Source organism: Salmo salar, chromosome ssa15, assembly GCF_905237065.1.
Source record: "Salmo salar chromosome ssa15, Ssal_v3.1, whole genome shotgun sequence".
Taxonomy (NCBI): Eukaryota; Metazoa; Chordata; class Actinopteri; order Salmoniformes; family Salmonidae; genus Salmo; species Salmo salar.
The window spans coordinates 108,194,222-108,205,900 of NC_059456.1; the positions used below are offsets into that span (position 1 = coordinate 108,194,222).

General features: G+C 34.2%; 1 protein-coding gene across 2 annotated transcripts in view; it reads left to right on the top strand.

Moving 5' to 3' along the window:
• The window catches only part of pnpla1 (patatin-like phospholipase domain containing 1), an 88,986-nt gene that overhangs the window by 20,731 nt on the left and 56,576 nt on the right, over positions 1 to 11,679 (top strand). For both annotated transcript variants that reach the window (XM_045695260.1, XM_045695261.1), the window contains exons 3-4: positions 11,277 to 11,342; positions 11,621 to 11,679. The exon at positions 11,621 to 11,679 is cut by the window's right edge and continues 154 nt beyond it. In XM_045695260.1, coding sequence (XP_045551216.1) covers positions 11,277 to 11,342; positions 11,621 to 11,679 — 125 coding nt within the window. The remainder of the gene's footprint in view (positions 1 to 11,276; positions 11,343 to 11,620) is intronic.

The window sequence follows — 11,679 nt, forward strand, 5'->3', positions numbered from 1 at the left end:
TCTCAGTTTACATCTCAGTTTGCAGTGAATAAATCTCAGTTTACCGTGAGTAAATCTCAGTTTACCGTGAGTAAATTTCAGTTTACCGTGAGTAAATATCAATTTACATGGAGAAAATCTCAGTTTACAGTGAGTAAATCTCAGATTACATCTCAGTTTACAGTGAGTAAATATCAATTTACAGTGAGAAAATCTCAGTTTTCAGTGAGTAAATCTCAGTTTACAGTGAGTAAATCTCAGTTTACCATGAGTAAATGTCAGTTTACCGTGAGAAAATTTCAGTTTACAGTGAGTAAATCTCAGTTTACAGTGAGGAAATCTCAGTTTGCAGTCAGTAAATATCAGTTTGCAGTGAGTAAATCTCAGTTTACAGTGAGTAAATCTCAGTTTACAGTGAGTAAATCTCAGTTTGCAGTGAGTAAATCTCAGTTTACAGTGAGTATATCTCAGTTTACTTCTCAGTTTACAGTGAGTAAATCAGTTCACTGTGAGTAAATCTCAGTTTACATCTCAGTTTACAGTGAGTAAATGTCAGTTTACAGTGAGTAAATCTCAGTTTACCGTGAGTAAATCTCAGTTTACAGTGAGTAAATCTCAGTTTACATCTCAGTTTACAGTGAGTAAATCTCAGTTTACTGTGAGTAAATCTCAGTTTACATTGAGTAAATCTCAGTTTACCATGAGTAAATCTCAGTTTACCGTGAGTAAATCTCAGTTTACCGTGAGTAAATCTCAGTTTACCGTGAGTAAATATCAATTTATAGTGAGAAAATCTCCGTTTACAGTGAGTAAATCTCAGTTTACCAAGAGTAAATCTCAGTTTACTGTGAGTAAATCTCAGTTTACAGTGAGTATATCTCAGTTTACATCTCAGATTACAGTGAGTAAATCTCAGTTTACCGTGAGTAAATCTCAGTTTACAGTGAGTAAATCTCTGTTTACATCTCAGTTTACAGTGAGTAAATCTCAGTTTACAGTGAGTAAATCACTGTAGTTTACTGTGAGTAAATCTCAGTTTACAGTGAGTAAATCTCAGTTTACAGTGAGTAAATCTCAGTTTACAGTGAGTAAATCTCAGTTTACGGTGAGTAAATCTCAGTTTACAGTGAGTAAATCTCAGTTTACATCTCAGTTTGCAGTGAATAAATCTCAGTTTACCGTGAGTAAATTTCAGTTTACCGTGAGTAAATATCAATTTACATGGAGAAAATCTCAGTTTACAGTGAGTAAATCTCAGTTTACAGAGAGTAAATCTCAGTTTACCGTGAGTAAATCTCAGTTTACAGTGAGTAAATCTCAGTTTACATCTCAGTTTACAGTGAGTAAATCTCAGTTTACAGTGAGTAAATCTCAGTTTACAGTGAGTAAATCTCAGTTTACCATGAGGAAATCTCAGTTTACCATGAGTAAATCTCAGTTTACCGTGAGTAAATATGAATTTACAGTGAGAAAATCTCAGTTTTCCGTGAGTAAATATCAATTTACAATGAGAAAATCTCAGTTTACAGTGAGTAAATCTCAGTTTACCGTGAGTAAATCTCAGTTTACAGTGAGTAAGTCTCTGTTTACATCTCAGTTTACAGTGAATAAATCTCAGTTTACAGTGAGTAAATCTCAGTTTACAGTGAGTAAATCTCAGTTTACGGTGAGTAAATCTCAGTTTACTGTGAGTAAATCTCAGTTTACATTGAGTAAATCTCAGTTTACCATGAGTAAATCTCAGTTTACCGTGAGTAAATCTCAGTTTACCGTGAGTAAATCTCAGTTTACCGTGAGTAAATATCAATTTATAGTGAGAAAATCTCCGTTTACAGTGAGTAAATCTCAGTTTACCAAGAGTAAATCTCAGTTTACTGTGAGTAAATCTCAGTTTACAGTGAGTATATCTCAGTTTACATCTCAGATTACAGTGAGTAAATCTCAGTTTACCGTGAGTAAATCTCAGTTTACAGTGAGTAAATCTCTGTTTACATCTCAGTTTACAGTGAGTAAATCTCAGTTTACAGTGAGTAAATCACTGTAGTTTACTGTGAGTAAATCTCAGTTTACAGTGAGTAAATCTCAGTTTACAGTGAGTAAATCTCAGTTTACAGTGAGTAAATCTCAGTTTACGGTGAGTAAATCTCAGTTTACAGTGAGTAAATCTCAGTTTACATCTCAGTTTGCAGTGAATAAATCTCAGTTTACCGTGAGTAAATTTCAGTTTACCGTGAGTAAATATCAATTTACATGGAGAAAATCTCAGTTTACAGTGAGTAAATCTCAGTTTACAGAGAGTAAATCTCAGTTTACCGTGAGTAAATCTCAGTTTACAGTGAGTAAATCTCAGTTTACATCTCAGTTTACAGTGAGTAAATCTCAGTTTACAGTGAGTAAATCTCAGTTTACAGTGAGTAAATCTCAGTTTACCATGAGGAAATCTCAGTTTACCATGAGTAAATCTCAGTTTACCGTGAGTAAATATGAATTTACAGTGAGAAAATCTCAGTTTTCCGTGAGTAAATATCAATTTACAATGAGAAAATCTCAGTTTACAGTGAGTAAATCTCAGTTTACCGTGAGTAAATCTCAGTTTACAGTGAGTAAGTCTCTGTTTACATCTCAGTTTACAGTGAATAAATCTCAGTTTACAGTGAGTAAATCTCAGTTTACAGTGAGTAAATCTCAGTTTACGGTGAGTAAATCTCAGTTTACAGTGATTAAATCTCAGTTTAAATCTCAGTTTACAGTGAGTAAATCTCAGTTTACCGTGAGTTTACAGTGAGTAAATCTCAGTTTACAGTGAGTAAATCTCAGTTTACATCTCAGTTTACAGTGAGTAAATATCAATTTACAGTGAGAAAATCTCAGTTTACAGTGAGTAAATCTCAGTTTACAGTGAGGAAATCTCAGTTTGCAGTCAGTAAATATCAGTTTGCAGTGAGTAAATCTCAGTTTACAGTGAGTAAATCTCAGTTTACAGTGAGTAAATCTCAGTTTGCAGTGAGTAAATCTCAGTTTACAGTGAGTATATCTCAGTTTACTTCTCAGTTTACAGTGAGTAAATCAGTTCACTGTGAGTAAATCTCAGTTTACATCTCAGTTTACAGTGAGTAAATGTCAGTTTACAGTGAGTAAATCTCAGTTTACCGTGAGTAAATCTCAGTTTACAGTGAGTAAATCTCAGTTTACATCTCAGTTTACAGTGAGTAAATCTCAGTTTACTGTGAGTAAATCTCAGTTTACATTGAGTAAATCTCAGTTTACCATGAGTAAATCTCAGTTTACCGTGAGTAAATCTCAGTTTACCGTGAGTAAATCTCAGTTTACCGTGAGTAAATATCAATTTATAGTGAGAAAATCTCCGTTTACAGTGAGTAAATCTCAGTTTACCAAGAGTAAATCTCAGTTTACTGTGAGTAAATCTCAGTTTACAGTGAGTATATCTCAGTTTACATCTCAGATTACAGTGAGTAAATCTCAGTTTACCGTGAGTAAATCTCAGTTTACAGTGAGTAAATCTCTGTTTACATCTCAGTTTACAGTGAGTAAATCTCAGTTTACAGTGAGTAAATCACTGTAGTTTACTGTGAGTAAATCTCAGTTTACAGTGAGTAAATCTCAGTTTACAGTGAGTAAATCTCAGTTTACAGTGAGTAAATCTCAGTTTACGGTGAGTAAATCTCAGTTTACAGTGAGTAAATCTCAGTTTACATCTCAGTTTGCAGTGAATAAATCTCAGTTTACCGTGAGTAAATTTCAGTTTACCGTGAGTAAATATCAATTTACATGGAGAAAATCTCAGTTTACAGTGAGTAAATCTCAGTTTACAGAGAGTAAATCTCAGTTTACCGTGAGTAAATCTCAGTTTACAGTGAGTAAATCTCAGTTTACATCTCAGTTTACAGTGAGTAAATCTCAGTTTACAGTGAGTAAATCTCAGTTTACAGTGAGTAAATCTCAGTTTACAGTGAGTAAATCTCAGTTTACCATGAGGAAATCTCAGTTTACCATGAGTAAATGTCAGTTTACCGTGAGAAAATTTCAGTTTACAGTGAGTAAATCTCAGTTTACAGTGAGGAAATCTCAGTTTGCAGTCAGTAAATATCAGTTTGCAGTGAGTAAATCTCAGTTTACAGTGAGTAAATCTCAGTTTACAGTGAGTAAATCTCAGTTTGCAGTGAGTAAATCTCAGTTTACAGTGAGTATATCTCAGTTTACTTCTCAGTTTACAGTGAGTAAATCAGTTCACTGTGAGTAAATCTCAGTTTACATCTCAGTTTACAGTGAGTAAATGTCAGTTTACAGTGAGTAAATCTCAGTTTACCGTGAGTAAATCTCAGTTTACAGTGAGTAAATCTCAGTTTACATCTCAGTTTACAGTGAGTAAATCTCAGTTTACTGTGAGTAAATCTCAGTTTACATTGAGTAAATCTCAGTTTACCATGAGTAAATCTCAGTTTACCGTGAGTAAATCTCAGTTTACCGTGAGTAAATCTCAGTTTACCGTGAGTAAATATCAATTTATAGTGAGAAAATCTCCGTTTACAGTGAGTAAATCTCAGTTTACCAAGAGTAAATCTCAGTTTACTGTGAGTAAATCTCAGTTTACAGTGAGTATATCTCAGTTTACATCTCAGATTACAGTGAGTAAATCTCAGTTTACCGTGAGTAAATCTCAGTTTACAGTGAGTAAATCTCTGTTTACATCTCAGTTTACAGTGAGTAAATCTCAGTTTACAGTGAGTAAATCACTGTAGTTTACTGTGAGTAAATCTCAGTTTACAGTGAGTAAATCTCAGTTTACAGTGAGTAAATCTCAGTTTACAGTGAGTAAATCTCAGTTTACGGTGAGTAAATCTCAGTTTACAGTGAGTAAATCTCAGTTTACATCTCAGTTTGCAGTGAATAAATCTCAGTTTACCGTGAGTAAATTTCAGTTTACCGTGAGTAAATATCAATTTACATGGAGAAAATCTCAGTTTACAGTGAGTAAATCTCAGTTTACAGAGAGTAAATCTCAGTTTACCGTGAGTAAATCTCAGTTTACAGTGAGTAAATCTCAGTTTACATCTCAGTTTACAGTGAGTAAATCTCAGTTTACAGTGAGTAAATCTCAGTTTACAGTGAGTAAATCTCAGTTTACCATGAGGAAATCTCAGTTTACCATGAGTAAATCTCAGTTTACCGTGAGTAAATATGAATTTACAGTGAGAAAATCTCAGTTTTCCGTGAGTAAATATCAATTTACAATGAGAAAATCTCAGTTTACAGTGAGTAAATCTCAGTTTACCGTGAGTAAATCTCAGTTTACAGTGAGTAAGTCTCTGTTTACATCTCAGTTTACAGTGAATAAATCTCAGTTTACAGTGAGTAAATCTCAGTTTACAGTGAGTAAATCTCAGTTTACGGTGAGTAAATCTCAGTTTACTGTGAGTAAATCTCAGTTTACATTGAGTAAATCTCAGTTTACCATGAGTAAATCTCAGTTTACCGTGAGTAAATCTCAGTTTACCGTGAGTAAATCTCAGTTTACCGTGAGTAAATATCAATTTATAGTGAGAAAATCTCCGTTTACAGTGAGTAAATCTCAGTTTACCAAGAGTAAATCTCAGTTTACTGTGAGTAAATCTCAGTTTACAGTGAGTATATCTCAGTTTACATCTCAGATTACAGTGAGTAAATCTCAGTTTACCGTGAGTAAATCTCAGTTTACAGTGAGTAAATCTCTGTTTACATCTCAGTTTACAGTGAGTAAATCTCAGTTTACAGTGAGTAAATCACTGTAGTTTACTGTGAGTAAATCTCAGTTTACAGTGAGTAAATCTCAGTTTACAGTGAGTAAATCTCAGTTTACAGTGAGTAAATCTCAGTTTACGGTGAGTAAATCTCAGTTTACAGTGAGTAAATCTCAGTTTACATCTCAGTTTGCAGTGAATAAATCTCAGTTTACCGTGAGTAAATTTCAGTTTACCGTGAGTAAATATCAATTTACATGGAGAAAATCTCAGTTTACAGTGAGTAAATCTCAGTTTACAGAGAGTAAATCTCAGTTTACCGTGAGTAAATCTCAGTTTACAGTGAGTAAATCTCAGTTTACATCTCAGTTTACAGTGAGTAAATCTCAGTTTACAGTGAGTAAATCTCAGTTTACAGTGAGTAAATCTCAGTTTACCATGAGGAAATCTCAGTTTACCATGAGTAAATCTCAGTTTACCGTGAGTAAATATGAATTTACAGTGAGAAAATCTCAGTTTTCCGTGAGTAAATATCAATTTACAATGAGAAAATCTCAGTTTACAGTGAGTAAATCTCAGTTTACCGTGAGTAAATCTCAGTTTACAGTGAGTAAGTCTCTGTTTACATCTCAGTTTACAGTGAATAAATCTCAGTTTACAGTGAGTAAATCTCAGTTTACAGTGAGTAAATCTCAGTTTACGGTGAGTAAATCTCAGTTTACAGTGATTAAATCTCAGTTTAAATCTCAGTTTACAGTGAGTAAATCTCAGTTTACCGTGAGTTTACAGTGAGTAAATCTCAGTTTACAGTGAGTAAATCTCAGTTTACATCTCAGTTTACAGTGAGTAAATATCAATTTACAGTGAGAAAATCTCAGTTTACAGTGAGTAAATCTCAGTTTACAGTGAGGAAATCTCAGTTTGCAGTCAGTAAATATCAGTTTGCAGTGAGTAAATCTCAGTTTACAGTGAGTAAATCTCAGTTTACAGTGAGTAAATCTCAGTTTGCAGTGAGTAAATCTCAGTTTACAGTGAGTATATCTCAGTTTACTTCTCAGTTTACAGTGAGTAAATCAGTTCACTGTGAGTAAATCTCAGTTTACATCTCAGTTTACAGTGAGTAAATGTCAGTTTACAGTGAGTAAATCTCAGTTTACCGTGAGTAAATCTCAGTTTACAGTGAGTAAATCTCAGTTTACATCTCAGTTTACAGTGAGTAAATCTCAGTTTACTGTGAGTAAATCTCAGTTTACATTGAGTAAATCTCAGTTTACCATGAGTAAATCTCAGTTTACCGTGAGTAAATCTCAGTTTACCGTGAGTAAATCTCAGTTTACCGTGAGTAAATATCAATTTATAGTGAGAAAATCTCCGTTTACAGTGAGTAAATCTCAGTTTACCAAGAGTAAATCTCAGTTTACTGTGAGTAAATCTCAGTTTACAGTGAGTATATCTCAGTTTACATCTCAGATTACAGTGAGTAAATCTCAGTTTACCGTGAGTAAATCTCAGTTTACAGTGAGTAAATCTCTGTTTACATCTCAGTTTACAGTGAGTAAATCTCAGTTTACAGTGAGTAAATCACTGTAGTTTACTGTGAGTAAATCTCAGTTTACAGTGAGTAAATCTCAGTTTACAGTGAGTAAATCTCAGTTTACAGTGAGTAAATCTCAGTTTACGGTGAGTAAATCTCAGTTTACAGTGAGTAAATCTCAGTTTACATCTCAGTTTGCAGTGAATAAATCTCAGTTTACCGTGAGTAAATTTCAGTTTACCGTGAGTAAATATCAATTTACATGGAGAAAATCTCAGTTTACAGTGAGTAAATCTCAGTTTACAGAGAGTAAATCTCAGTTTACCGTGAGTAAATCTCAGTTTACAGTGAGTAAATCTCAGTTTACATCTCAGTTTACAGTGAGTAAATCTCAGTTTACAGTGAGTAAATCTCAGTTTACAGTGAGTAAATCTCAGTTTACCATGAGGAAATCTCAGTTTACCATGAGTAAATCTCAGTTTACCGTGAGTAAATATGAATTTACAGTGAGAAAATCTCAGTTTTCCGTGAGTAAATATCAATTTACAATGAGAAAATCTCAGTTTACAGTGAGTAAATCTCAGTTTACCGTGAGTAAATCTCAGTTTACAGTGAGTAAGTCTCTGTTTACATCTCAGTTTACAGTGAATAAATCTCAGTTTACAGTGAGTAAATCTCAGTTTACAGTGAGTAAATCTCAGTTTACGGTGAGTAAATCTCAGTTTACAGTGATTAAATCTCAGTTTAAATCTCAGTTTACAGTGAGTAAATCTCAGTTTACCGTGAGTTTACAGTGAGTAAATCTCAGTTTACAGTGAGTAAATCTCAGTTTACATCTCAGTTTACAGTGAGTAAATATCAATTTACAGTGAGAAAATCTCAGTTTACAGTGAGTAAATCTCAGTTTACAGTGAGGAAATCTCAGTTTGCAGTCAGTAAATATCAGTTTGCAGTGAGTAAATCTCAGTTTACAGTGAGTAAATCTCAGTTTACAGTGAGTAAATCTCAGTTTGCAGTGAGTAAATCTCAGTTTACAGTGAGTATATCTCAGTTTACTTCTCAGTTTACAGTGAGTAAATCAGTTCACTGTGAGTAAATCTCAGTTTACATCTCAGTTTACAGTGAGTAAATGTCAGTTTACAGTGAGTAAATCTCAGTTTACCGTGAGTAAATCTCAGTTTACAGTGAGTAAATCTCAGTTTACATCTCAGTTTACAGTGAGTAAATCTCAGTTTACTGTGAGTAAATCTCAGTTTACATTGAGTAAATCTCAGTTTACCATGAGTAAATCTCAGTTTACCGTGAGTAAATCTCAGTTTACCGTGAGTAAATCTCAGTTTACCGTGAGTAAATCTCAGTTTACTGTGAGTAAATCTCAGTTTACAGTGAGTATATCTCAGTTTACATCTCAGATTACAGTGAGTAAATCTCAGTTTACCGTGAGTAAATCTCAGTTTACTTTGAGTAAATCTCTGTTTACATCTCAGTTTACAGTGAGTAAATCTCAGTTTACAGTGAGTAAATCACTGTAGTTTACTGTGAGTAAATCTCAGTTTACAGTGAGTAAATCTCAGTTTACAGTGAGTAAATCTCAGTTTACAGTGAGTAAATCTCAGTTTACGGTGAGTAAATCTCAGTTTACAGTGAGTAAATCTCAGTTTACATCTCAGTTTGCAGTGAATAAATCTCAGTTTACCGTGAGTAAATTTCAGTTTACCGTGAGTAAATTTCAGTTTACCGTGAGTAAATATCAATTTACATGGAGAAAATCTCAGTTTACAGTGAGTAAATCTCAGTTTACAGAGAGTAAATCTCGGTTTACCGTGAGTAAATCTCAGTTTACAGTGAGTAAATCTCAGTTTACATCTCAGTTTACAGTGAGTAAATCTCAGTTTACAGTGAGTAAATCTCAGTTTACAGTGAGTAAATCTCAGTTTACCATGAGTAAATCTCAGTTTACCATGAGTAAATCTCAGTTTACCGTGAGTAAATATGAATTTACAGTGAGAAAATCTCAGTTTTCCGTGAGTAAATATCAATTTACAATGAGAAAATCTCAGTTTACAGTGAGTAAATCTCAGTTTACCGTGAGTAAATCTCAGTTTACAGTGAGTAAGTCTCTGTTTACATCTCAGTTTACAGTGAATAAATCTCAGTTTACAGTGAGTAAATCTCAGTTTACAGTGAGTAAATCTCAGTTTACGGTGAGTAAATCTCAGTTTACAGTGATTAAATCTCAGTTTAAATCTCAGTTTACAGTGAGTAAATCTCAGTTTACCGTGAGTTTACAGTGAGTAAATCTCAGTTTACAGTGAGTAAATCTCAGTTTACATCTCAGTTTACAGTGAGTAAATATCAATTTACAGTGAGAAAATCTCAGTTTTCAGTGAGTAAATCTCAGTTTACAGTGAGTAAATCTCAGTTTACAGTGAGTAAATCTCAGTTTACCGTGAGTAAATGTCAGTTTACCGTGAGAAAATCTCAGTTTAAATCTCAGTTTACAGTGAGTAAATCTCAGTTTACCGTGAGTTTACAGTGAGTAAATCTCAGTTTACAGTGAGTAAATCTCAGTTTGCAGTGAGTAAATCTCAGTTTACATCTCAGTTTACAGTGAGTAAATTTCAGTTTACAGTGAGTAAATCTCAGTTTACTGTGAGTAAATCTCAGTTTACAGTGAGTAAATCTCAGTTTACAGTGAGTAAATCTCAGTTTACAGTGAGTAAATCTCAGTTTACGGTGAGTAAATCTCAGTTTACAGTGAGTAAATCTCAGTTTAAATCTCAGTTTACAGTGAGTAAATCTCAGTTTACCGTGATTAAATCTCAGTTTACATCTCAGTTTACAGTGAGTAAATCTCAGTTTACCGTGAGTAAATCTCAGATTACAGTGAGTAAATCTCAGTTTACATCTCAGTTTACAGTGAGTAAATTTCAGTTTACAGTGAGTAAATCTCAGTTTACTGTGAGTAAATCTCAGTTTACTGTGAGAAAATCTCAATTTACATTGAGAAAATCTCAGTTTACAGTGAGTAAATCTCAGTTTACATTGAGTAAATCTCAGTTTAGAGTGAGTAAATCTCAGTTTACCGTGAGTAAATCTCAGTTTCCCGTGATTAAATATCAATTTACAGTGAGAAAATCTCAGTTTACAGTGAGAAAATCTCAGTTTACAGTGAGTAAATCTCAGTTTACAGTGATAAATCTCAGTTTACCGTGAGTAAATCTCAGTTTACGGTGAGTAAATCTCAGTTTACAGTGAGTAAATCTCAGTTTACATCTCAGTTCACAGTGAGTAAATCTCAGTTTACAGTGAGTAAATCTCAGTTTACAGTGAGTAAATCTCAGTTTACAGTGAGTAAATCTCAGTTTACATCTCAGTTTACAGTGAGTAAATCTCAGTTTAAAGTGAGTAAATCTCTGTTTACTGTGAGTAAATCTCAGTTTACATCTCAGTTTACAGTGAGTAAATCTCAGTTTACAGTGAGTAAATCTTAGTTTACAGTGAGTAAATCTGTTTACAGTGAGTAAATCTCAGTTTACAGTGAGTAAATCTCAGTTTACATCTCAGTTTACAGTGAGTAAATCTCAGTTTACTTGAGTAAATCTCAGTTGACCGTGAGTAAATCTCAGTTTACCGTGAGTAAATCTCAGTTTACAGTGAGTAAATCTCAGTTTACCTTGAGTAAATCTCAGTTTACAGTGAGTAAATCTCAGTTTACCGTGAGTAAATCTCAGTTTACAGTGAGTAAATCTCAGTTCACATCTCAGTTTACAGTGAGTAAATCTCAGTTTACCGTGAGTAAATCTCAGTTTACAGTGAGTAAATCTCAGTTTACAGTGAGTAAATCTCAGTTTACAGTGAGTAAATCTCAGTTTACATTGAGTAAATCTCAGTTTACATTGAGTAAATCTCAGTTTACTGTGGTATACAGCATTAGAAAGAAGTATCAACATGCAGAACTTAGTGATGGTGTCTGTCGATGAGCCAGATAGTTTAACTGCAGTTCTCTGTTTCCCCACATGGAGGCGCTGTTGTGCGGTTGCTTTCTGCCTGGGTACTGCGGTATACAGCCACCAAGTTACAAAGGAGTGGTGAGTCCTCACACTGCTCACTGTCGGGAAGGCTAATACTAACCCTGCTATACTTTAAACTAATACACAAAACGTTTTACATTTGAGTTGAAGTAGCACACCTGAGTCAAGGGCTTGATGATGAGTTGATCAGTTGAATCAGGTGTGCTGGTTCTGGAATAGTTTAAATCCAACGGACCGGCTCGGGGGGTCCCTGATGAGAGGTATGAAAGAGACTACTATAAAGCAGTGCTCCATGGTGCATGTGATCATATCCCTGTTTGTGTGTTGTCCCGCAGCATTACGTGGACGGGGGTTTCTCCAGTATCCAGCCGACCAACTCCTGCCCGATTGGCCA